Raw genomic sequence first — 26,933 nt, 5'->3', positions numbered from 1 at the left:
GGAACAGCAACTCATATGCCGCTTGGGAACCCTGCAGCCCAATGGTATCAATGTGGACTTCACCAGCTTCAAAATCTCCCCTTCCCCCACCGCATCCCTAAACCAGCCCAGTTCGTCCCCTCCCCCCACTGCATCACACAACCAGCCCAGCTCTTCCCCTCCACCCACCCACTGCATCCCAAAACCAGCCCAGCCTGTCTCTGCCTCCCTAACCGGTTCTTCCTCTCACCCATCCCTTCCTCCCACCTCAAGCCGCACCCCCAGCTACCTACTAACCTCATCCCACCTTCTTGACCTGTCTGTCTTCCCTGGACTGACCTATCCCCTCCCTACCTCCTCACCTATACTCTCCTCTCCATCTATCTTCTTTTCTCTCCATCTTCGGTCCGCCTCCCCCTCTCTCCCTATTTATTCCAGAACCCTCACCCCATCCCCCTCTCTGATGAAGGGTCTAGGCCCGAAACATCAGCTTTTGTGCTCCTGAGATGCTGCTGGGCCTTCTGTGTTCATCCAGCCTCACACTTTGTTATCAAAGTTCACATTGATGTGGATGGACCGTAATTGGACTTCTCTGATAATAAAATGTGATTGGCCTGCTGTGTTCATCCAGCCTCACATTTTATTATCTTGGAATCTCCAGCATCTGCAGTTCCCATTATCACTGATACTTATTGGACTTCTCTGGTGTTTTTCGAAATGATACCTCTCCTGTGAGCTTTACGGTAGGGGGCGGAGATGACGTGATGAAAACAGGCTTTCAATTGGCCCATCTCCCACGGGCGGCCTTACGTCACAGCGATGCCGCGCTCTGATTGGATACCAGCGGCTGGTCCGAGGAAACGGGTTACCCTGGGAACCAGAGACAGAGAAAGCGATAGGGAGAGGGAGGCAGGGACATCGGGACATAGGGAGAGAGAGAGGCAGGGACATAGGGAGAGGGATAGGGAGAGAGAGGCAGGGACATCGGGACATAGGGAGAGAGAGAGGCAGGGACATAGGGAGAGAGAGAGGCAGGGACATAGGGACATAGGGAGAGGGATAGGGAGAGAGAGAGAGGCAGGGACATCGGGACATAGGGAGAGGGATAGGGAGAGAGAGAGGCAGGGACATCGGGACATAGGGAGAGAGAGAGGCAGGGACATAGGGAGAGAGGGATAGGGATAGGGAGACGGGAGGTAATAGGGATAAGGAGAGAAGGATAGGGAGACAGACAGGGATAGAGAGCGGGGAATAAGAGATAAGGAGAGAGTGTTGGGGAGAGACAGGGACATAGGGAGACGGAGAGATGGATAGGGAGACGAGGGGAATTGGGATAAGGAGAGAGGGATAGGGAGAAAGAGACAGGGGTAGGGAGGGGAGGAGAGAGTAAAAAAAGTGGAGAGAGGGATAAATGGAGAGATACTGAGTGAGAGAGAAAACAACTGGAAGGAAATAGAAGCTGTGATCCCAGAGAGAGAGGCAGCAAGTGATCCCAAGAGAGCGAGTGATCTGGGTGTGATCCCGGAGAGAGGGCGAGCGATGCTGGTGTGATCGTGAGAGAGAGAGAGAGATCAGTTCTGGAGAGTCATCCCAAGAGACCCAGTGGTTCTGGTGTGATCTGGAGAGAGAAAGAGAGTGTGATCCTGGAGAGTGAGTGATCCTGGTGTGATCCCGAGATAGAGACTGTTCCCGGAGAATAAGTGATGCTGGAGTGATCCCGAGAGAGATAGTGATCCCAGTGTATTCCTGAGAGAGATAGTGATCCTACTGTGATCCCAGAGAGAGCAAGTGATCCTGACTGAGAGAGTCCCCGAGTGTGGGAGAGGGCTGCCTGTGGTCCCCATGGATTTTCTCCAGTCTCTTGGACACCCGGAGGAGCTCCTGAACCTCATCAAATACAAACTGGGGCCAGGGGCCCGCACCTGGAGCCTAGAGGTACAGGGGGTAAGAAGGCCCTGTGTCTGGTTAACAGGGAGACTGTGGGTGTCTGTTGGGTGTCTGCTCAGTACCGCGGAGACGGTGGGTGTCGGTGCTCAGTACTGGGGAGACTGTGGGTGTCGGTGCTCAGTACCGGGGAGACGGTGGGGTTTGGGTGTCTGTGCTCAGTACCGGGGAGACGGTGGGGTTTGGGTGTCTGTGCTCAGTACCGGGTGAGGGGTGGGTGTCTGTGCCCGGAGCTGGGGAGTGGTAAAGTGAGGGCGGGTTGTGTGGATTGTGTGACAACACCTCGATTTTAAGGTTTCCTCAAACCCTTACCCTGACCCCTTGCCATTCAACACAGAAAAATCTGTGTGCTCACAATTGAACTTAATGACATAGGGAAATGCCCTGCTGGGAAATATAACACCAACCTATGACAGTATTCCCTTCTTCCTTCTCTCTTTATGGATTGTACTGCCCCTTGAGAAGGTGGTGATGAGCTGCCCTCTTGAACCGCTGCAGTCCATATGCTGTAGGTAGACCACACCGTCATTAGGGAGAGGAGTTCCAAGATTTTGACCCAGTGACACTGGAGGAACGGTGATATATTTCCAAATTGGGATGGTGTGTGTACTCAATAGCCCTTGCAATAAAAGCCAGTATTCCATTGTCTGCTCAGTTCTGAGAAAGGGTCACCAGACCTGAAACATTAACTCTGATTTTTTCTTTACAGATGCTGCCAGACCTGCTGAGTTTTTCCAGCAGCTTCTGTTTTTGTTCCATTTGTCTGCCTGCCTGCGAGAGCATTCCTCAGACTCTGTCTATTTAAGTAATAGTTTGCTTTTCTATTCTTCCTGCCAAAATAACCAAATTTACATTTTCCTAGATTGTACTCCGTTATTTACTCATTTACACAACCTGTCTATATGCTTTGCAGCTGTTTGCGATTTGCTTTTCTACCTATATCAGTAGCAACAACAAATATGACAATACAGTCATTAAACAGCCATCAGCTTACATTGTAAATAGTTGAGGCCCTAGCACTGACTCCTGTGAAACTGTACAAATAAACTGTTTGGCAACCCAAATGATAGCCATCTCTTCACAGAATTAAACACAGAATTTCAGTCTCGTCATTCCATCTCCTGGCCCTGTGTTTTCTCCCCCAAACCAGGCTGTGACATGTAGGTAGTTTTTTTTTATTCACTCATGGGACATTGGTGTTGCTGGCTGGGCAACATTTATTGCCCATCCCTAGTTGTCCTTTAGAAGGTGATGATAAGCTGCTGCCTTGAACTACTGTGTTGCACATGGATCCACAGTGTTATGAAGGAAGGAGTTCCAAGGTTTTGACCCAGCATCACTGAAAAAATGGCAGTACATTTCCAAATCAGGGTGGTGAGTAACTTGAATTGCATTCGCTTTATTGTCAAATGAGTACAGTGAAAATGTTATAAGTCGTAAATTGACTTGGAAAGGAACTTGTAGGTGGTGGTGTTCTCATGTATCTGCTGCCAGTGTCGTCTGGAATGAGAGCGGTCAGGTGTTTGGAAGGTACTGTCTACAGAGCTTTGATGAAGTCCTGCAATGCATCTTGTAGATGATACACCCTGCTCCAACTGAGTATCACTGGTGGATGTGGTAGATATTTGTGTATGTTGTGCCAGTCAAGTTGGTTGCTTTGTCCTGGGTGGTGTCAGTTCTCTTGACTGTTGTTGAAGCTGTATACAGCCAGGCAAATGGGGAATATTCCATCACACTCCTGTCTTGTGTCATGTAGATGGTCAACAGTCTCTGGGGAGCCAGGAAGTGGCAGAGTGATAGTCATAGAGTCATACAGCTTGAAAGAAACCACTCAACCCTTCAGGTCTGCACTGACCTGTCTACACTAATCCTATTTTCTAGCACTTGGCCTTTGGCCTTGAATGTGATGACATCTCAAGTGCTCATCCAAGTACTTTTTAAATGTTGTGAGGTATCCTGCCTTAACTACCATGTCAGGCAGTGCATTCCAGATTCCACCACAGCTTTCCTCAAAATCCCCTCTCAAACTGCTGCCCTTCACCTTTAAGCAATGCCCCCTCATTATTGACACTTCAATTAAGGGGAACAGCTGCTTTCTATTCACTCTTTCCATGCCCCACATAATATTTTAGGCCTTAATCAGGTGCCGCCACAGCCTTCTCTGCTCTGAAGAAAACAACCCAAGCTTATTCAGCCTCTTTTCATAGCGGAAACAGTCCAACTCAAACAACATCATGGCGTCTCCTCTGCACCCCCTCCGGTGCAATCACTAGTGTCCTGACTAGAACTACACACAGTACTCTAGCTGTGGTCTAATCAAAGTTTTGTACAGATCCAACGTAACCACCTCATTTTCACAACCCTGCCCTGCCACCCTCAGGGATGTGTGGACAAGCACCCCAGGATTCTTCTGTTACTTTGAGCTTCCTAATGACCTGCCATTCATCGAGTACTCCCTTGTCTTGTTCCTTCTTCTGTGATCCATCCCCTCACACCTTTCAGCATTAATTCCCATCTGACCAACCTGGCTATATCTTCATGCAATCCAAGACATTCTTTCTCACTATTAACCAGCCTGCCAATCTTCATGTCTTCTTCAAATTTATTTATCATCCCTACCCGACATTCTCATTTTCATCCTCATCTATATCATTTATGTATGTCGTTAATAATAAGAGACCTAGGACCGATCACTGTAGTATACCACTGAATGTTGGTTGGCAGTCACACAATTAGCCTTTTGTCAACGTCATCTGTCTCCTGGCACAAAGCCAATTTAAGATACATCTTCCAACGTTACCCTGGATCCCATGCGTTTTATCATCTTCATCTGTCTCCCGTATTGACCTTGTCAAAAGCTCTCCTGAGATCCAAATCAACCACATCAACTGCACTAACCTCATGTACACACCTTATCAACTCCGCGAAAATTCAATCACATTTATTAGGCATGAACTTCCTCTGACAAAGCCATGCAAACTATCCCAGATGTGTTACTTGCTAAAATATTCCCAGTCTCCAACCTGCTGTTATAACTACGTGATTCGTATGGATAGTCCCATTCAGCTTCTGGTCAATGGTCACCCCTGGGATGTTGATAGTGGAGATTCAGTGATGGTAACATCATTGAATGTCAGGGGCAGTGGTTAGATTTTTTTTATTCAAGATGGTCATTGCCTGGCATTTGTATGGCATGAATGTTACTTGCCAGTTGTCATCCCAGGTCTGGATATTGTCCAGATCTTGTTGCATTTGGATATGAACTGCTTCAGTATCCTAGGAGTTATGAATGGTGCTGAACATTATGCAATCAGCAGCAAGCATCCTTACTTCTGATCTTATGAAGGTGTGAAGGTCATTGATGAAGCAGCTGAAGATGATTGGGACTAGGATACTCCAGTGAGGAACTCGTGAAGAGATGTCCTGGAGCTGAGATGACTGACCTCCAACAACCACAACCACCTTCCTATTTAACAAGTATAAATCCAATCAATGAGTTTCTGGTCTCGGGGTGATTCCTCAAAGTGCAGTCCCACCATGGCTAAGCATTTAAGAAAGACTGTAATTTTTTAACTTTCAGCTTTACGTCTTTATTTTTCTACTTAAAAGGGTCTGCAATGTGTGACATTTAACTTTAGTATGTCTTATACTATACTATATTTACTGCAATGTTTAACTTTCAAATTTGTACTTTCTTTCTACCTTGTTCTTAGGATTCTGTACCTAGGTACCTTTTTACCTGAGTTGGCACCAAGTGTGGTGACATTATACACTTTTCACTGCACTCCTGAACTGTTGTACTTGGGTACATGTGAAATTAAATCAAACCAGTGGAGAGTTTTTCTCTTGATTCTCACTAACCCCAGTTTTGCTCAGACTCATTGATGCCATGATCAGCCAAATGCAGCCTTGATCTCACTTCTGGAATTCAGCTCTTTTGCCCATGTTTGAACCAAGGCTGCAAGGAGATCAGGAGCTGAGTGGCCCTGGCGGAACCCAAACTGGGCATCACCAGATAGATTGTTGCTGAGCAGGCGCTGCTTGATAGCGCTGTTACTGACACCTTCCATCACTTTTCTGATGATTAAGAGGAAACTGATGGGGCAGTAATTGGCTGAGTTAGTTTTAACCTGCTTTTTGTGTACAGCACATATCTGCGCTATTTTCCACATTGCCAGGTAGATACCAGTGTTGTAACTGTACCGGAACAGCTTGGCTAGGGGAGCGGCAAGTTCTGGAGCATGAGCCTTCGGTACTATTGCCAGAATGTTGTCAGGGCCCATAGCCTTTGTACTATCTAGTGCTTCCGACTGTTGCATGGTATTACATGGAGTGAACCAAATTGATGGCTGGCATCTGTTGTGCTATGGAACTTTGGGGAAGGCTGAGATGGATTATCCACTCTGAACTTCTAGATGAAGATTTTTAGACCATAAGACCATAAGAAATAGAAGTAAGCAGTAGGCTATTTGGCCCCTCAAGGCTGTTCCAGTGTTCAGTAGGATCATCAACCTTCTACCCATTGACTGGGTGGCATGGTGGCTCAGTGATTAGCACTTCTGACTCATAGCACCAAGGACCTGGATTCGATTCCACCCTGGGGGCGACTGTCTGTGTGTAGTTTGCACACTCTCCCCGTGTCTGTGTGGGTTTCCTCCATGTGCTCTGCTTTCCTCCCACAGTCCAAAGATGTGCAGGCTAGGTGGATTGGCCATGAGAAATTGCAGGGTAACAGGGCTAGAGTAAGGGTGTGAGTCTGGGTGGGATGGTCTTCGGAGGGCCAGTATTGACTGAATAGCCTGCTTCCCCACTGCATGGATTCACTGACTCCATCTATACTTCCTGCTGCCTTAGAAAAGCAACCAACATAATCAAAGATCTTTCTCACCCTGACATTACTGTCTTCTACCCTCTTCCGTTGGCATAAGATGTAGAAGGTTGTATACATGTACAAATAAATTCAAGAAAACCTTCTTCCCCATTGCTATTAAGCTTTTGAATGGTCCTCTCAAATTTTAAATTTACTGTTGATCTCGTTTTACGTGCACCTTCTCTGTGGCTGTTCTTCACTTTGTTCTGTTCAGACTTAAATTGGTTTCCCCTTGTTTTGAGCATATACCCTCCAGCCCAAGACACTCCTATGAGGGGAAACAGCATCTCAGCATTTACTCTGTCGTGCCTCTTAAGAATTCAATATATTTCAATGATATCACCTCTCATTCTTCTATACTCCTGTGAGTATAGTCCCAACCTGTTTAGACTTTGCGGATAAGACTATCCTTCCATTTCAAGTAATCATCCCAGTGAACCTTCTCTGCGCTCCCTTCAATTAAATGATATCTTTCCTTAAATAAGGGACCAAAACTGCACACAGTACTCCAGATGTGGTCTCACCAGCACCTAGTACAGTTGCAGTAAGAGTTCCCTACTCTTATAATCCAAATCCCTTGAAATAACGGCCAGCAAGCCATGAAAATCCAGATTACTTGCTGCTCCTGCTGCTGAAGAGACTGGACATGTCCAGGGATGGTGCTGGTTGTGGTGGTGTCTGTGTGATTACATTAGTATGAGTATGAGTATGACTATTTCAGGCTGTTGCTTGACTTGCCTGTGGGACAGCTCTCCTGCTTTTTTCCACGAGCCCCCAGATGTTAGTAAGGAAAGAGTTTTACAGGGTTGCCGGGGCTGTTTTGGCCATTGTCTTTTCCAGTGCCTAGGTCGAGGCTAAGTGACTTGCCTGTTTTCATTCCTTTGTTCCTTTCAGACAGTTATTAAAACTGAGTGGCTTGCCATGACATTTCAGAAGGCAGTTAAGACTGAATTGCATTTCTGTGGTCTGGAGTTACATGTAGCCCAGACCAGGTCAGGACAGTAGTTTCCTCCCTAAAGGATTTTAGTAAACCATTGACTCTGGTTTCATAGTCATCACTAGACTCTGAAATTCTGTACTTTTTTTTATCGAATTCAGATTTTGCCAACTGTCATGGCAGATTCAAATCCAGATCTGCAGAACATTACCTCCACCTGTGGACTAATAGTCGAGCAATAATATTGCTAATCCATCACCTCCCCACCAGGTGCTTGAGGCTCCTGCCCTGTGAGTGATCAGGCTGAGAGCCAATTCTCCTTTCAGTCTGTATGCAGACAGTCAACATGTAGTTCTCTCATGGGAGAAGGCGATTCACACCAATCTGCAATACAGCCCTAACTTGACCACTGCCCTGAATTTCGATTCTCTCTGCCAGGATCCCTGTGGGACGTTGAGAGGTGGTTACATGAGGCCAAGGTTATTCTCCTTGAAGCAAATTTAATTATGAAGAAAACTAATAGACAGACATGTTTAAAATCATGAGTAGTTTACCTAAACTAGATAAGAAATTATTTACATTGACAGAGAGATCAGTAACCAGAGGATACAGATTTACAATTGTTGGTGAAAGAACTAGAGGCAATGTTAAGCATGTATTTTCAGACAACAGCTTGTTATGATCAGAATCCCCTGTGTAAAATGCAGATGTAGCAGCAACATTACAAAGAAAATTAGCTAAGTATTCAAAGGGGAGAAAAAATACAGGACAGTCAGGAAAGAGCCAAAGAGCTGGCTTTGGAATGAAGTGCAGAATGGCCTCCTGCGCTGTATTGTTCTACAGGGTGTGCAATACTGGTCTGATGAAAGGAAGGATAGCAAACTGTAAATGCTGTTTTAAATTATAATTCATTACATTTTAGTACAAAATAGTTCAAATTTCTTGGCTTTACTGTAACCAACATCCTTTGTGATGCATTGCTCAGTCTGATATTGCTATAATTCATTGTTCTTCTGTCATCTTTTACTAATATTAACATTAAATAAAATTTAATGGTATTTAAGAAAACTTAAGGCCTAGAAGGAGATTGCTTCAACACTCTGTGTTCATGCTTCTTGTATTACTCTGTGCGTATCAGTGTAAATTACAGCACCTCAAACTGTTCTTGTGTTATTTACAGTTTGCTTCTTTTATCCAAAGTCATTAAATTTGCACAATGGATGTTGAACAGCTTGTCGAATTGTGTAATAAGTGAAGTACGTGTTTACACCACGTGGCACGGAGATAAACACTCCTCGTATAATCACAGACCAGAGGCTCTCTAAACTGTCAGGCTGGCTCAGCCTCTCTGGGTGGCCTAATTGGTTGTGGTCTGCGTGAGTGGCAGGCCTGCTATTTCTGGTATTGATTCCAGGCTGTTTGTGATGGGAGTGTCTGACCTCTGACTGGCTCATTCCACAAAACTTTAAACAAAAGTACAGAGTGCCTCTGTACAGGCCAGGAGCTGAACTCGCAGGGAGGCCTGTGTTTTTCAGCAAGGACTTCTCCCCAACATGTACTGTGCAGCCAGAAGTGCCTGGCCGTTAGCAATGCGAGCAATGCAGTGTGATTCTAGGTGCAGTGCTGTTCCTCAACCTCGCATTCTCCTGTGCACCATTTGTCCATGTCATCAAGTGGCTCGCTCTCGGCAATACTGCTCACCATGCCTCTCGTGCTGTGTCCAGCAAGCAGCATCCAGTGGACGCTCCCTTTTCGTGGCACTTACAGACGTTGAAAAGATGGCAAACCCGAGAAAATCATTCTTCACAACGGGCACTCTGGTATATGAAGTGTGAGCAAGTGTTTGCGCCCCCTCATTGTCGGGGCTCGGAGCACGCGCCCCCTCATTGTCGGGGCTCGGAGCACGCGCCCCCTCGTTGTCGGGGTTCGGAACGCGCGCGCCCCCTCGTTGTCGGGATTCAGAGCGCGCGCCCCCTCGTTGTCGTGGTTCGGTGCGCGCGCCCCCTCGTTGTCGGGGTTCGGTGCACGCGCCCCCTCGTTCTGGACTGGTATCCACAGCTCCTTACCTTGGGGCATTGTTTTTGTCTCTCTTGGCCACTGCCTATGATTAAATAAAACTATTACAGCCCCGGTTTTTATTTGATTTCATACCTGTACCATCCTGAAAGCTGACTCCCAAACCAGAGGAAACAGTCCCTGATTCCACCTCTGCTGCATTTCATCTTTTGTTAAAACCATATATGCTTTTTGTGTTTTTTTTGTTGGATGTGAGTGTTGTTGTTCTTGAACCACAGCTGTCCATGTAATGTTGATACACATATAGTGATATTGGTGAAAAGAATTCCAGGATTTTCATCCAGCAACAATGAAAGGACAGTGATCTAGCTCTAAGGCAGGATGGTGTTTGGCTTGGAGGGGAACTTGTAGTGGTGGTGTTCCCACGTATCTGCTGCTATCGTCTTTGCAGATGGTAGGTAGAGTGCATTTGGACAGGCTTGCCTTCAGCTTAAAGTAGCTAAGCAATTAAGCTTCGACTGTGAGCTGACTCTCTTTTCAGATGCTCTTTCAAACCTAGGCCTTTCACCACATATTTAGTCACCTGAAATAATGTAGCCTTAAATAAAGAGAATTCTGGGCAAACACAGATCTGGCAGTGTCTGTTGAGCGAGGAGAGTTAATTTTTTTTAAGTTCAGTATGACTCTTCTTCAGAAAAGTTTTACGTACGTACATGTTGTTGCTGGGTTTGCCAAGTAGGTATCTGTGATCTTTGGTAGAATATGAGGAATGAGTAAGTGGGTTCAGTGTGGAGAGTAACAGAGTTAAGTCAGTGATCTAATGCGCTGCCTGTTTTCCAGGATTCGATGAGTGAAACCCTGAAAAAGTGCTATGTTTATCTGAACCAGACGAGCCGCAGTTTTGCTGCTGTCATTCAGGCACTGGACGGTGATCTACGGTAAGAGGGCTGCTAGCCTCTGTGGGAGCGGTGAGTCCCAGCTAGTGGGGCAGCAGGGGATTGGTGTGAGGGGGTGAAGAATATGAGAAAGATGGAAGTGTGAGGATGCTGGGGTAGTGGATTAGATGGTTTTTGGGGAGTGACTGATAGAGAATGTGGGGTGAAGTGGTTTTCATCAGCGAGAGAGGATTGAATAGGTCAAGGTGAGGGGGTCAGGGGTAGGATGGAAGTTTTAGGAAACCGAAGCCAAGATGAGCCTTTGCCTGCAACATGTGCTTATGTTGTGCTTTCACTGCAGTCAAGCGGTGTGCATCTTTTACCTGGTGTTGCGGGCTCTAGACACAGTGGAAGATGACATGTCCATCCCCCTGGAGGTGAAAATCCCAATGTTACAGAACTTCCACACTTATTTGTACCAGCCTGAGTGGAGGTACAGCCAGAGTCGGGAGAAGGACCGCCAGGTGCTGGAGGATTTTCCATCGGTATGTATCCCTGTGTCAGGAATGTGGTGGAAACATTGTTTCTGATTCTCACTGGGACATGAGTTCCACATGCACTCAGTCTCATTGGGCTATAATTCTGCCTCTGACCTATTTCTGATTCTAGCCTTGACTCTCATTATTTGCAACAGATATCCTTGGAATTCCGCTTACTGGCCAAGGTTTACCAGGATGTGATTGCAAATATCTGCCACAAGATGGGAGCTGGCATGGCTGAGTTTTTGGGAAAAAAGGTCGGATCCATCAAAGAATGGGACATGGTAAGGAGAAATGATCTGACTGTTGGTGGGTGCTGTGTGTCGTGATCAGGCTTTGTGGTGTGTCTAGAGTCGGGTATGATTGTGGGTGGTATGACCTTTCAGCAAAGTTTGCACTTAGGAACAGTCTGCCGAGCTCCCAGTTAGACCTCAGATATGAATGTTGACCTTAAGTTGACAGTTACCTAGTTATTAAGGGAATTGAGGGATATGGGCAGAGTGCAGGAAGGGGAAAATAAAGTTGAGGTCTGATTTATTAAATGGCAGAGCAAGCTCAAAGGACCAAATTGCTTACTTCTCCGGTTTTATCAATTCTGAGTTACTTCAGATTGTTCCTGGGAATGGTTGACTGTGTGGTGATGATGTGTTTGAGTTTTAACCATCACTGACATTCTTTCCACACATCTGCTTTCAGTACTGTCACTACGTGGCAGGACTGGTGGGAATCGGCCTGTCCCGTCTGTTCTCGGCCTCTGAACTTGAGGATCCAGTTGTTGGGCAGGACACGGAACTGGCCAACTCCATGGGGCTCTTCCTGCAGAAAACCAACATCATTCGGGATTACCTGGAGGACCAACAGGAAGGTCGGGAGTTCTGGCCACAGGAGGTAAGTGCAGCCTTAGTCAGCTGGAGAGCAGGGATGATGTCGACATGGACTGCTCACGATCCATCCATCCATCAATGTGTGCATGCCCTTCGAAGACTACTGCCTTTGGATGTAGAATGCAGGTAAAGCCAGTTGGCTTTTTTCCATGAAGCCTACTCTAACTTCATCCATTCCACTTTGTTATTACAATTCTGGAGATTTGGAGGTTACTTCTACAACATGTGACAATAAAGCTAATTTAATTCAAAATCAGTTCAACGTTCTGACAGCTCACCCAACCAGCCCCAAACCACTTTTCTCCTTAATCTATTTCAAAAGCTTTGCTAGATCCTGTTTCTCCTCCGTGGCATCTGCCCTAACTTTTCAGGTCCTTATGACTTACTTTGTCATTTTGTTCGTGCACAGTGGTACTTGTAACAGCTGCTGGGTTGTTGGTCTTGTGTCTTTCAGGTATGGAGCAAGTATGCAGAGAAACTGTCTGACTTCACTAAACCCTCAAATGTTCAGGCAGCACTGCAGTGCTTGAACGAGCTGATTACAAATGCTCTGCAGCATGTCCCAGATGTCATCAGGTACTTATCCCGGCTTCACAATCAGAGTGTCTTCAACTTCTGTGCGATTCCACAGGTAGGTGTTCCCCAATCAAATACTATGGTAAGTGGAGAGAATTTTATTGATAGGATTGACCTGATTCTGTCTGTGTGCTGTGTTTCTGTCCATTTCCATTCTGCACTTGTCTCACTGTTTGGCCTTTATTTCAGGTGATGGCTATAGCCACACTGGCTGCTTGTTATAACAACCCACAGGTTTTCCGTGGTGTTGTGAAGATCCGGAAAGGTCAGGCTGTCACCCTAATGCTGGAGGCAACTAACATGGAAGCTGTGAAAGGGATGATTCGGCAGTATACCCAAATGGTGAGAATCTGACAAAACACTCTAGGATCAAACAGGGGATGGGCTCAGAGGAATGTCACTAAATATGTCGCAGCAACTGAGACTAAGGGAAAAATTTTACTGAATACATCAATGGTTACAGCAGAGGATACCAAACTAAAACAAATTTAAAAAAACAGTGGATGCTGGGGATCTGTAACAGAAACAGAAATTGCTGGAGAAACTGAGCAGGCTTGGCAGCTTTTGTGGGAAAATAGCAAAGGTAATGTTTTGAGTGAGGTGTTCTGATGAAGAAGAGTCATCAGACTCAAAACATTAGCTCTGCTTCCTTTGTACAGATGCTGCCAGACCATTCACCTTGTTAGGAATATAAGGTGACTTAATTGAAATATACAAGATCCTGAGGGGTTTTGACAGGATGGAAGTGGAGAGGATGTTTCCTCTTGTGAACAAAGAACAAAGAAAATTACAGCCTTCCAAGCCTGTGCCAATCCAGATCCTCTATCTAAACCTGTCGCCTATTTTCCAAGGATCTGTATCCCTCTGCTCCCTGCCCATTCATGTATCTGTCTAGACACACCTTACATGATGCTATCATACCCGCCTCTACCACCTGTTAGCAATGCGTTCCAGGCACCCACCACCCTCTGCATAAAGAATTTTCCACGCATATCTCCCTTAAACTTTTCCACTCACACCTTGAAATTGTGACCCCTAGTAATTAAGTCCCCCACTCAGGGGAAAAAGTTTCTTGCTATCCACCCTGTTTATACCTCTCATGATTTTGTAGACCTCAATCAGGTCGCCCTCAACTTCCGTCTTTCTAATGTAAATAATCCTAATCTACTCAACCTCCCTTCATAGCTAGCACCCTCCATACCAGGCAACATCCTGGTGAACTCCTCTGCACCCTCTCCAAAGCATCCACATCCTTTTGGTAATGTGGCAGCCAGAACTGTATGCTGTATGCCAAATTTGATCGAACCAAAGTTCTATACAACTGTAACGTGATCTGCCAACTGTTGCACTCAATACCCCGTCCGATGAATGAAAGCGTGCCGCATGCCTTCCTGACCACTCTAATCCACCTGCGTTGCCACCTTCAGGGTATAATGGACCTGAACACCCAAATCTCTCTGTGTATCAATTTCCCCCAGGGGAAATATTTCCATTTACTACATAGTTCGCGCTTGGATTGGATCTTCCAAAATGCATCACCTTGCATTTGCCTGGATTGAACTTCATCTGCCATTTCTCCGCCCAACTCTCCAATCTATCTGTATTCTGCTGCATTCTCTGACAGTCTCCTTCACTATCTGCTGCTCCACCAATCTTAGTGTCATCTGCAAACTTGCTAATCAGACCATCTATACCTTCCTCCAGATCATTTATCTATATCACAAACAACAGTGGTCCCAACACGGATCCCTGTGGAACACCACTGATCACAGTTTTCCATTTTGAGAAACTCCCTTCCACTACAACTCTCTGTCTCCTGTTGCCCAGCCAGTTCTCTATCCATCTAGCTAGCACACCCTGGACCCCATGTGACTTCACTTTCTCCATCAGCCTACCATGGCGAACCTTATCAAATGCCTTACTGAAGTCCATGTAGCTGACATCTACAGCCCTTCCCTCATCTATCAACTTTGTCACTTCCTCAAAGAATTCTATCAAGTTGGTAAGACATGACCTTCCCTGCACAAAACCATGTTGTCTGTCACTAATAAGCCCATTTTCTTCCAAATGTAAATAGATCCTACCCTTCTCCAGCAGCTTCCCCATCCATGATGTCAGGCTCACGGGTCTATAATTACCTGGATTATTCTTGTTACCCTTCTTTAACAAGGGGACAACATTAGCAAGTCTCCGGTCCTCCGGGACCTCACCCGTGTCTAAGGACGCTGCAAAGGTATCTGTTAAGGCCCCGGCTATTTCCTCTTTCGCTTCCCTCAGTAACCTGGGATAGATTCCATCCAGGCCTGGGGACTTGTCCACCTTAATGCCTTTTAGAATACCCAACACTTTCCCCCTCCTTATGCCGACTTGACCTAGAGTAATCAAACATCTATCCCTAACCTCAACATCCGTCATGTCCCTCTCCTCAGTGAATACTGACACAAAGTGCTCATTAAGAATTTCTCATTTTCTCTGACTCCTCACATAACTTCCCTCTTTTGTCCTTGAGTGGGCCAACCATTTCTCTATTTACGCTCTTGCTCCTTTTGTATGAATAAAGACTTTGGGATTTTTCTTAACCCTGTTTGGTAAAGCTATTTCAAGGCTCCTTCTAGCCCTCTTAATTCCTCATTTTCAGATTGGTCCTACTTTCTGATATTCTTCCAAAGCTTCATCTGTTTTCGGTAACCTAGACCTCATGCATGCTTCCTTTTTCCTCTTTGACAGTCTCACAATTTCACCTGTCATCCATGGTTCCCTTTTCTTGCCTTTTCTATCCCTCATTTTCACAGGGACATGTCTGTCCTGCACTCTAATCAACCTCTGTTTAAAAGCCTCCCACATATCAAACGTGGATTTACCCTCAAACAGCTACTCACAATCCACATTCCCCAACTCCTGTTGAATTTTGCTATAGTTGGCCTTCCCCCAATTTAGCACTCTTCCTTTAGGACCACTCTCGTCTTTGTCCATGAGTATTCTAAAACGTACAGAATTTTGATCACAATTCGCAAAGTAATCCCCCAGTGAAACTTCAACCACCTGGCCGGGCTCATTCTCCAACTCCAGGTCCAGTATGGCCCCTCGCTGAGTTGGGCTATTTACATACTGCTCGAGAAAACCCTCCTGGATGCTCCTGACAAATTCTCCTCCATCTAAATCCTTAACGTGAAGTGAATCCCAGTCAGTGTTGGGAAAATTACAATCTCCCACCACCATCACCCTGTTGCTCCTACATCTTTCCATAATCTGTCTACGTATTTGTACTTCTTTCTCACGCTCGCTGTTGGGAGGCCTGTAGTGCAGCCCCAACATTGTTACTGCACCCTTCCTATTTCTGAGCTCTGCCCATATTGACTCACTGCTCGAGCTTTCTACAGTGCCCTCCTTCAGCACAGCTGTGATATCATCTTTGACCAGTAATGCAACTCCTCCACCCCTTTTACCTCCCACTCTATCCCGCCTGGAGCATCTATATCCTGGGATATTTAGTTGCCAATCTTGCCCTTCCCTCAACCAAGCCTCAATAAGATCAATAACAATGTACTCCCAGGTACTAATCCAAGCCCTAAGTTCATCTGCCTTACCTACTACACTTCTCGCATTAAAACAAATGCACCTAAGACCACCTGTCCCTTTGTGTTCATCATCTGCTGTCTGCCTGCTCTTCCCCTTAGTCACTGCCCGGGTGTAGACCGTCTGATGTGTAATAGTCCCACCTCTCCCAGAACCGGTCCCAGTGTTCCAAAAATCTGAACCCCTCCCTCCTGCACCTTCTCTCAAGCCACTCGTTTATGCTACCTATTCTTTCATTTCCACTCTGACTAGCACGTGGCACTGGTAGCAATCCTGACATTACTACTTCTGAGGTCCTACCTTTTAACTTGGCTCCTAACTCCCTAAATTCTGCTTGTAGGACCTCATCCTGTTTATTACCCATATCATTGGTGCCTATATGCACCATGACAACTGGCTGTTCACCCTCCCCCTTCAGAATGTCCTGCAGTCGATCTGAGACATCCCTGATCCGTGCACCTGGGAGGCAACATACCATTTGAGAGTTTCATTTTCCACCACAGAACTCCCTATCTATTCCCCTTACAATCGAATCCCCTATGACTATAGCCCTTCCACTCTTTTTCCCGCCCTTCTGTACAGCAGAGCCAGCCACAGTGCCATGAACTTGGCTACTGCTACCTTCCCTTGGTGAGCCTTCTCCTCCAACAGTATCCAAAACAGTATACCTGTTTTGGAGGGAGATGACCACAGGGGACGCCTGCACTGCCTTCCTGCTCTTTCTCTGCCTTTTGGTAACCCATTCCCTTTCTCCCTCAGCAATCCTAATCAGTGGTGTGACCAATTCGCTAAACATGCTATCCACGACCCCCTCAGCATTGCGTATGCTTCAAAGTGAGTCCATCCGCAGCTCCAGAGCCACAAGCAGTCTAACAAGAGCTGCAGCTGGACCCACTTCCTGCACGAGTAGTAGTCAAGGATATCAGCCGCGTCCCTGAGCTCTCACATTGAGCAACAGGAGCATAACACGGAATTTAGAAATTGTTTACCCCACCCCTCCCCAACAGATTTAAACTACTGTGGCAGAGGGATGGGAACCAAATGAGGAGGTTAGTGGACAGTACGGAGATAGTAACTAAAGCCTGTAAGGAACTAGATAATGAAGTCAGTGTGACTAAGGGGAAGAGTAGGCAGACAGCTGATGATGAACGCAAAGGGTCAGGTGGTCTGAGGTGTATAACACAGAATCTCCTTGTGTCCAGTATGGCCCCTTCCTGAGTTGGACTATTTACATACTCCTCTCAAACCCTCCTGAATGCTCCTTACAAATTCTGCTCCATCTAAACCCCTAACACTAAGTGAATCCCAGTCAATGTTGGGAAAAATAGAATCTCCCATCACCCACCCTGTTGCTCCTACATCTCTCCATAATTTGTCTACATATTTGTGCCTCTATCTCACACTCACTGTTGGGAGGCCTGTAGTATAGCCCCAACACTGTTACTGCATCCTTCCTATTTCTGAGCTCTGCCCATATTGACTCACTGCTCAAGTCCTCTGTAGCGCCCTCCTTCAGCACAGCTGTGATATCGTCTTTGACCAGTAATGCAACTCCTCCACCCCTTTTACCTCCCTCTCTATCCCGTGAATGTTACTTGCCACTTGTTAATCCATGCCTGCATATTATCCAGGTCTTGCTGTATTTGGATATGGATTGTTTCAGTATCTGAGGAGCCATGAATGGCGCTGAATATTGTGTGATCATTGGTACTGACCATACTTTCTAGATTGTTGCCTAGATCATTAATGTACACAACAAACAGCAAAGGATCCTGACCAAACATAGTGCTATGCCACTGGACACAGGCTTCCAGTTGTAAAAATAACCTTTGATCACCGACCTCTGCCTTCTGCCATGAACATAATTTTGGATTCAATTTGTCAAATTTCCCTGAATCCCATGTGTTGTTATCTTCTTTATCAGTCTCTCATGTGGGACCTTGTCAGTGACTTTGCTGAAATCCATATAAACTACTTCAACTGCATTAATCCACATCTACAAACCTGATTACCTTCTTTGAAAATAATTCTAATTTGTTAGGCATGATCTCCTGACAAAGCCATGCTGCCTGTCTTCGACTAATCCTTGCCACTCCACTTTTGTCCCTTAGAATTTTTTTCCAATTGCGTTGCTACCACTAATGTTAAACTCATTGTCTTGTAGTATCCTGGTTTATCCCTACCACTTTTCTTGAATAATGGTATCATATTAGCTGTGCTTCAGCTCCCTGGTACCCCTGCTGTAGCCAGAGAGGATTTGAAAATTATTATCAGACCCTTGCAATCCCATCCTTTACCTCCCATAGCAGTCTGCTATACACCTCATCTGGGACTGGGGATTTATTCCCTTTCAAACTTGCCAAAACCTCCTGCCTCTCAATGTTAAGAGTCCAAAGGGTCCTGGCTCGAAACGTCAGCTTTTGTGCTCCTAAGATGTTGCTTGGCCTGAGATAATGGGAACTGCAGATGCTGGAGAATCCAAGATAACAAAGTGTGAGGCTGGATGAACACAGCAGGCCAAGCAGCATCTCAGGAGCATGAAAGCTGACGTTTCAGGCCTAGACCCTTCATCAGAGAGGGGGATGGGGAGAGGGAACTGGAATAAATAGGGTGGGCGGGGGCGGATCGAAGATGGAGGGAAAAGAAGATAGGTGGAGAGGAGAGTATAGGTGGGGAGGTAGGGAGGGGATAGGTCAATCCAGGGAAGATGGACAGGTCAAGGAGGCGGGATGAGGTAGTAGGTAGGAACCTCCTCTCACCTATCCCCTCCTCCCACCTCAAGCCGCACCTCCATTTCCTACCTACTAACCTCATCCCACCTCCTTGACCTGTCCGTCCTCCCTGGACTGACATATCCCCTCCCTACTTCCCCACCTATACTCTCCTCTCCATCTATCTTCTTTTCCCTCCATCTTCGGTCCGCCTCCTCCTCTCTCCCTATTTATTCCAGAATCCTCTCCCCATCCCCCTCTCTGAAGGGTCTAGGCCTGAAACATCAACTTTTGTGCTCCTGAGATGCTGCTTGGCCTGCTGTGTTCATCCAGCTCCACACTTTGTTATCTCGGATTCTCCAGCATTTGCCGTTCCCATTATCTCTGCCTCTCACTGTTAATTGTTTAAATATATCACAGCCCATTCTTGATTTCTACACCCACATTTTCCTTCTCTACAATGAATATGGACAGAATGTACTCCTTTCAAACCTCACCTACATTTTCTTGTTCCACTGATCCCAAATGGGATTCTTTCCCTGGTTATTCTTTTCCCTCTGAGATACTTATAAAATGCCTTCACTTTTTCTCAATGTTACCTGCCAGTTTTTTTTTCATTTCCTCTCATTGTCCGCCTAATTTCATTTTTAAGCATCCCCCCGGAACTTTCTATACCCCTCTCGAATAACTTCTGTTTTAAGTCTTCAGTATCTGCCATAAGCTGCCTTTTACTTTCCTTAGCCGATTCTGTGGAATCTTTGACATCCAAAGCTCTGTGGACTTGTTGGAGCCACTGTTCACATTTGTGGGAACTTGTTGTCCCTCTCTTCTCTCAGTTTCCTTCTTGAATGACCTTCACTGTACTAGAACATAGAACGGTACAGCACAGAACAGGCCCTTCAGCCCACGATGTTGTGCCGACCATTGATCCTCATGTATGCACCCTCAAATTTCTGTGACCATATGCATGTCCAGCAGTCCCTTAAATGACCCCAATGACCTTGCTTCCACAACTGCTGCTGGCAACGCATTCCATGCTCTCACAACTCTCTGTGTAAAGAACCCGCCTCTGACATCCCCTCTCTACCTTCCTCCAACCAGCTTAAAACTATGACCCCTCGTGTTAGCCATTTCTGCCCTGGGAAATAGTCTCTGGCTTTCAACTCTATCTATGCCTCTCATTATCTTGTATACCTCAATTAGGTCCCCTCTCCTCCTCCTTTTCTCCAATGAAAAAAGTCCGAGCTCAGTCAACCTCTCTTCATAAGATAAGCCCTCCAGACCAGGCAGCATCCTGGTAAACCTCCTCTGAACCCTCTCCAAAGCATCCACATCTTTCCTATAATAGGGCGACCAGAACTGGACGCAGTATTCCAAGTGCAGTCTAACCAAAGTTTTATAGAGCTGCAACAAGATCTCACGACTCTTAAACTCAATCCCCCTGTTAATGAAAGCCAAAACACCATATGCTTTCTTAACAACCCTGTCCACTTGGGTGGCCATTTTAAGGGATCTATGTATCTGCACACCAAGATCCCTCTGTTCCTCCACACTGCCGAGAATCCTATCCTTAATCCTGTACTCACCTTACAAATTCGACCTTCCAAAATGCATCACCTCGCATTTATCCAGGTTGAATTCCATCTGCCACCTCTCAGTCCATCTCTGCATCCTGTCAATGTCCCGCTGCAGCCTACAACAGCCCTCTATACTGTCAACAACACCTCCAACCTTTGTGTCATCTGCAAACTTGCTGACCCATCCTTCAATCCCCTCATCCAAGTCATTAATAAAAATTACAAACAGTAGAGGCCCAAGGACAGAGCCCTGTGGAACACCACTCACCACTGACTTCCAGGCAGAATATTTTCCTTCTACTACCACTCGCTGCCTTCTGTTGGCCAGCCAATTCTGTATCTAGACAGCTAAGTTCCCCTGTATCCCATTCCTCCTGACCTTCTGAATGAGCCTACCATGGGGAACCTTATCAAATGTACTGATGTAGATTTCCTCTAAATAGCTGGTTCTGCTCCAATTTGGCCAGACCCTATCTTATTATATTAAAATCAGCCTTCCCCAAACCTTTCAGGACCTTTACTTCTGGTCCACATTTGTTCTTTTCCATGACGACCTGAAAGCTAACTAAATTACGGTCATTATGATGTGAGTGAAATGGTCCCTCACTGACATATAGATCATAGAACATTACAGCACAGTACAGGCCCTTCGGCTTTCGATGTTGTGCCAACCTGTCATACCGATCTGAAGCCCATCTAACCTACACTATTCCATGTATGTCCATATGCTCATCCAATGACGACTTAAATGTACCTAAAGTAGGCGAATCTACTCCCGTTGCAGGCAAAGTGTTCCATACCCTTACTACTCTCTGAGTAAAGAAACTACCTCTGACATCTGTCCTATATCTTTCACCCCACAATTTAAAGCTATGCCCCCCTCGTGCTCACCGTCACCATCCTAGGAAAAAGGCTCTCCCTATCCACCCTATCTAACCCTCTGATTATCTTATATGTTTCAATTAAGTCACCTCTCAACCTTCTTCTCTCTAATGAAAACAGCCTCAATATCTACCATTTGTCCTGCATTGATCCTTAAAATTATGTATAACGCTTCCCCTTATCTTGTCAGACTTTCTACGTGCTGGCTTACAAAGCTCTCCTAGATACATTTCAAGAATGAAAATACAAGAAGCTAAGAATTATGAACAGGAGTAGGCAATTGAACCCCTGAAGCCAAGTGCTGTTCAACACTTAGGAGGGCTCATTCATCAGCCAGTAGAGAACAGTACATGGTAATCAACAGGAGATTTCCTTGTCTGTGTTTAATCTGATGCCGTGAGACTCCGTGGAGTCTGAATTCAATGTTGAGAAGTCCCGGGGCAACCCCATCCCGACTGTGTACCACTATGCTGCAATCTCTGCTGCTCCTGTACTTCTGGTGGGACAGGATGTTTCCAGGGAAGGTTATGGTGGTGTCTGGGACATTGTCTGGAATGTATGACTATGTCAGGCTGTTAGTTGTTTAGTCTGCAAGACAGCTCTCCCAGTTTTGGAACTAGCCCTCAGATGGAGAACGTGGGACTTTGCGGGATTGATTGCTCTTTGCCATTGTTGTTTTGGTGCATAGGTCGATGCAAGGTAGACAATCCACCCAGTTTCATTCCTTTTTTATAAAGACTTAACAATTGATACAACTGAATGGCTTGTTAGGCCGTTTCAGGGGGCAGTTAAGCGACAACAACATTGCTGTAGTCCTGGAGTTACATATAGGCCAGACCAGGTAAGCATGGCAGTTTCCCTTTCCTAAAGGACGTTGTTTGTATGCTGAATTCTTGCCTGGTCTCTGCAAGATCAAGTCAAACACCCCTGCCTTCTCCCTGTAACCCTGTGTGTTTTTCTAGTCAGATAATGACCCAGCTCCTGTTTGAAAGCCATGATTGAATCTGCCTTGATTGCACTTTCAGGCAGCGCAGGCCAGACCCTGATCACTCACTGCGTTGAATGCTTTTCCTTTGGTTTGTCACCAGTTACCTTAAAATCTGCGTCCACTGGTTCTCAACACTTCCACCGGTGGGAACAGTTTCTTCCTTGGCTCTTCTGTCCCAAGATCCCTCAGAATTTTGAATACCACTTTTAGATCACCTTTTGACCTTCCGTAGGGAAAACAGCCTCAGTTTCTTTAATGTGTTACTGAAGTCCCTCATCCCTGGAATCAGTCTCCTGAATCTTTTCTGCACTGTTTGTGCACCTTCACGTCCTGTCCAAACTGTGAGGCCTAGAATTGACCATTATTTCAGTTGAAGCCAAACCAGTCTTTTAGAAAGGTTCATTAATTTCCTCACTTTTGTAATATGTCATTTTTTAAAAATAAAAGCAGAATCTTGTATAAAGTGGGAATCTTAAATAATAACAACACAGTGCTGGAAATAAAGTGCGATTTGTCACATCCAGGGAGAGAACGAGTTAATGTTTCAGGTCAATAACCTTTTATCAGTAGTGGGAAAAGCTAGGTTTTGAGGAGTGTTTCCAGCATTTTCTGCTCATTAAGCTCTGTACCCCATATTAACCGTTTTCTCAACATGCCCTGTTATCTTCAGTTATTTGTAAGCATAACATGTCCAATTGTTTCTGCTGGTGTACCTCCTTTGGAATTGCTCCCTTCAGTTTACCTTGTCTCTTTCCTTCTGCCCAAAATGAATCATTTCACATTTCTCTGCTCTGTGTCCTTCTATTCCTCCAGCCTATCTGACCTTATGAAGCCAGCACATCCACATTCTATGTCATTGCAAATGTGTGGGTTCTCATACCTGTCTCTCCCTTTCTATCTCATTTCTAGATTGGACAGAAAGTTCCAGGTGCGGGGAGCTCTGGAGCCAGAACACAGCAGATTGTGGTAAAAGTGGAGTCCCTCAGCCAGTGTGATGGGGAGCTAATGTCCCGTGGTCATCTTTCACCTATTTACCTGTCCTTAGCCGTATTCTTGGCTGCGGTTAGTTGGCAATACTGGCAGACCCTGACTCACAGCTCAGAAGAGTATGTACATGGGCACTAAGCAGCTTTTCCTTTGTTATAATCTCTCGCTAATTTTCATTCTACAATGGGAAGAAGAACAGGAGAGTTTTGTGACTTGTGCTGTTACTCACTCCAGGAGATAGCTCCGCTGTGAGGCTGAAGAGAGTTATTCATTCTGCGTAGATCAATGCAGTAAAGCTTCAGTTCTAGACTGCAAGCGGGCAGCTCCAGCCTGTACCCCACCGGGTGCTGTGGCCAGACACAAGGTTCAAACGAGTACATTGGTAAAGGGAGAGCATGAAAGATTCCTCAATTGCCAGCAAGTCTCGGATGGGATGAGTTTACACAGACTCGGTTGGAATACGCTGATGCATACCTAGCCCTCAGCCATATAATTGGAGCCTCTGTACCAATCCTGGGAGTGTTTGATGGTGACAATAGAGAGGGTGCTTTACTCTGTATCTAAATCTATGCTGCCCCTGTCTTGGGAATGGTTGATGGAGACAGTTTGGAGGGAGACTTACTCTGTATCTAATCCCATGCTGCACCTAACCTGGGAGTATTTGCTGGGGACAGTATACAGGGAGCTTTACATTCAGTTTAAAAGAGTAGAATAAGCTTCAGTCTGTATCTAACCTCGTGCTGTACCTGTCCTGGGGGTGTCAGAATTGGTGTCTCTGTGACCCCCACCCTCAAAATCCACGAGAGTTTTGTGTGGGACCATGCAGAACCCCTCGTTCCACTGCTGTGAAGGTCCGTGTCCAAGTGTCACCCCTTCTCTCCCCCTAACCTCCTTCAATCTTGGTGTTTGTGAGGGGCCTCAACAGCTGACTGAGGAAAGCTACTGTTTCTGGTATTTGTCCTTTGTCATTCCCTTGTTGATCATCAGATTGCTTGTTGTTAATTCAATAAATTACTACAAATGTCTGTGTGTTTATACAGATTCACTGCCTCTAGAGTTTGGCATCCATCCTCTGAGACTACTTTCAAAGATGGTAGCATTTAGTCACTAGACTAGCAAAGCATGTACTTCGAATTTATGGTGACATTTACCACATTGAAGGAGGCCATTTGGCCCATCCTGTCCCTGTTGGTGAACAAAGATCAGACAAACCTATTGTCATTTTCCAGCTTTGAGCCTGTAGCCCTTGAGGCTGGAACTCTCGAATCTAAATACTGCTTAAATGTTACAAGAGTTTGTTGCATTTCAGGTAGTGAGCTGCCAACTCCCACCACTCTGTGGGTGAACACATTTCTCCTCAACACCCCCTTTTGACCTTCTGCCCTATACCCTAATCTATCCTCTTGGTTATTGACTTATCTAATAATGGGAAAAGTGCTTTGCTATCCATGGTGCCTGCGTGCCTCATTATCTTACACACTTTTATCAGGTCTCCACTTTCACTGCTCCAAGAAAAACAAGCTAAGCCTATCCGATCTTACCTCATATTTCAGAGCCTTCAATCCAGCAGAATCCTGGTTAATTTCTTTTGCACTTTCTCTGTCTCATAACCTTCAAATAATGTGCTCAGAGCTGCATGTAGTACTCCAATTATGGCCCAACCAGAATTTTATACAGTTCCAGCATAAACCCCATGGCTTAGGGGGTCTGTTAGCTCAGTTGTTTGGACTCGATGCCCATTCTAGCTGAGGTCATTATGAGGTCTTCTTAATCTTGCCTGAGGTCTGGCATCTTTCAGGTTAAACTCAGCACCAGTCATCTCAGTTTAGAGAGCAGGCCTTTGGTCTTTGGGAGTTTACCGTGCTGGATCCCCTGATTAATCGGTGCTTCTCCCAAGTGCAGCTATAGTCTGTCCCTCAGAGATTTTTCTAATAACTTCCCTGCTAACAAAGTAAGACTCAGTGGCCTGTAATTCCCTGCTGTATCCTTTTGTTCCTTTCTTGAATAATGGGACAACTTAGCAATCCCCTGAGACTTTGTGTTTGACCCGAGAGGATGTCTGGGGATAGTGGTTCAAATTTCACCATAACAGCTGGTGGCATTCAAACTGAATTAATCATCAATCTGCAACAGTGAATGTGACAACTATTGGCAAAATTTTAAAAAAAATCTGGTTGACTGATGTCTTTTAGGGAAGGAAATCTACCAACCTTACCTGGCCTGACCAGTGTGTAACTCCAGACCCCTACAGCAGTGTGATTAATTCTAAACTATTATGACCCTTTGCAATATCCCAACAAGCCACTCAGTTCAAAGGCAATTGGGGATAGACAATAAATGCTGATCAATGACACCCATATCCTAATGCAAGAACAATAAAGTTGAAATGCTTAATATGAACAATTAACCTGATGTATTTAATTGGATGACTAGTGGGGCCAACAGCTGAACGCTTCCACAAGGATGATGCTTGCAGGGAGGGTGTCAGTTACATTGAGCTTCATGGATTGTACACATCATAAGAGGGAAACGAAAAATATCTTAAAGCAGAAAGAAAGAGGAAGAGACAAAGCTAAATGGAATCTGAAACCCACAGTTTTGTCATGAACAGCAACTGTTGTGTTGTACAGCTCACTCTCTGACTGCTGATTAATTACTTCCTCACCAGTTTCTTTTTCTCCAGTTTAATATTCAATCATGGGATGAGGGCATCATGGTCCAAGGCAGCATTTATTGACCATCTCTAATTGCCCAGAGGGCACTTGCTGTGGTTCTGGAGTCACATGTTGACCACAACGGATGAAGATGGCAGATGTGTATATGGATTTCAGCAAGGCGTTTGATAAGGTTCCCCACAGTAGGCTATTGCACAAAATGCGGAGGAATGGAATTGTGGGAGATATAGCAGATTGGATCAGAAATTGGCTTGTTGAAAGAAGACAGAGGGTGGTAGTTGATGGGAAATGTTCAGCCTGGAGACCAGTTACTAGTGGTGTACCGCAAGGGCGCGGTGTTGGGTCCACTGCTGTTTATCATTTTTATAAATGACCTGGATGAGGGCGTAGAAGGATGGGTTAGTAAATTTTCAGACGACACTAAGGTCGGTGAGGTTGTGGATAGTGACGAAGGATGCTGTAGGTTGCAGAGAGACATAGATAAGCTGCAGAGCTGGGCTGAGAGGTGGCAAATGGAGTTTAATGCAGACAAGTGTGAGGTGATGCACTTTGGTAGGAGTAACCGGAAGGCAAAGTACTGGGCTAATGGTAAGATTCTTGGTTGTATGGATGAGCAGAGAGATCTCGGTGTCCATGTACACAGATCATTGAAAGTTGCCACCCAGGTTGACAGGGCTGTTAAGAAGGCATACTGTGTTTTAGCTTTTATTAATAGAGAGATCGAGTTCCGGAACCAAGAGGTTATGCTGCAGCTGTACAAAACTCTGGTGCGGCTGCACTTGGAGTATTGTGTACAGTTCTGGTCACCGCATTATAAGAAAGATGTGGAAGCTTTGGAAAGGGTACAGAGGAGATTTACTAGGATGTTGCCTGGTACGGAGGGAAGGTCTTACGAGGAAAGGCTGAGGGACTTGAGG

The 26,933-nt window shown here is 45.6% G+C and overlaps 1 protein-coding gene across 3 annotated transcripts; it reads left to right on the top strand.

Annotated features, from left to right (window-relative positions):
• Nucleotides 1–849: 849 nt before the first annotated feature.
• Nucleotides 850–24,366, top strand: fdft1 (farnesyl-diphosphate farnesyltransferase 1). Of its 3 annotated transcripts, none has more exons than XM_048536143.2 (8): nt 850–1,914; nt 10,587–10,684; nt 10,983–11,166; nt 11,316–11,444; nt 11,857–12,048; nt 12,499–12,675; nt 12,810–12,962; nt 23,264–24,366. In XM_048536143.2, exons 1-8 carry the CDS (start codon nt 1,822–1,824, stop codon nt 23,477–23,479), a joined length of 1,242 nt encoding a protein of 413 aa, XP_048392100.1. In that variant the 5' UTR covers nt 850–1,821; the 3' UTR covers nt 23,480–24,366. The 3 variants fall into 3 exon arrangements, with proteins under 3 accessions (XP_048392100.1, XP_048392099.1, XP_048392098.1); XM_048536142.2 differs by having other exon boundaries at nt 850–1,923; XM_048536141.2 differs by lacking the exon at nt 850–1,914 and adding an exon at nt 8,880–9,550.
• Nucleotides 24,367–26,933: the final 2,567 nt, after the last annotated feature.

The sequence above is a fragment of the Stegostoma tigrinum genome, chromosome 9 (genome assembly GCF_030684315.1).
Source record: "Stegostoma tigrinum isolate sSteTig4 chromosome 9, sSteTig4.hap1, whole genome shotgun sequence".
Taxonomy (NCBI): domain Eukaryota; kingdom Metazoa; phylum Chordata; class Chondrichthyes; order Orectolobiformes; family Stegostomatidae; genus Stegostoma; species Stegostoma tigrinum.
This window is presented reverse-complemented; position numbering and strand designations above follow the sequence as displayed.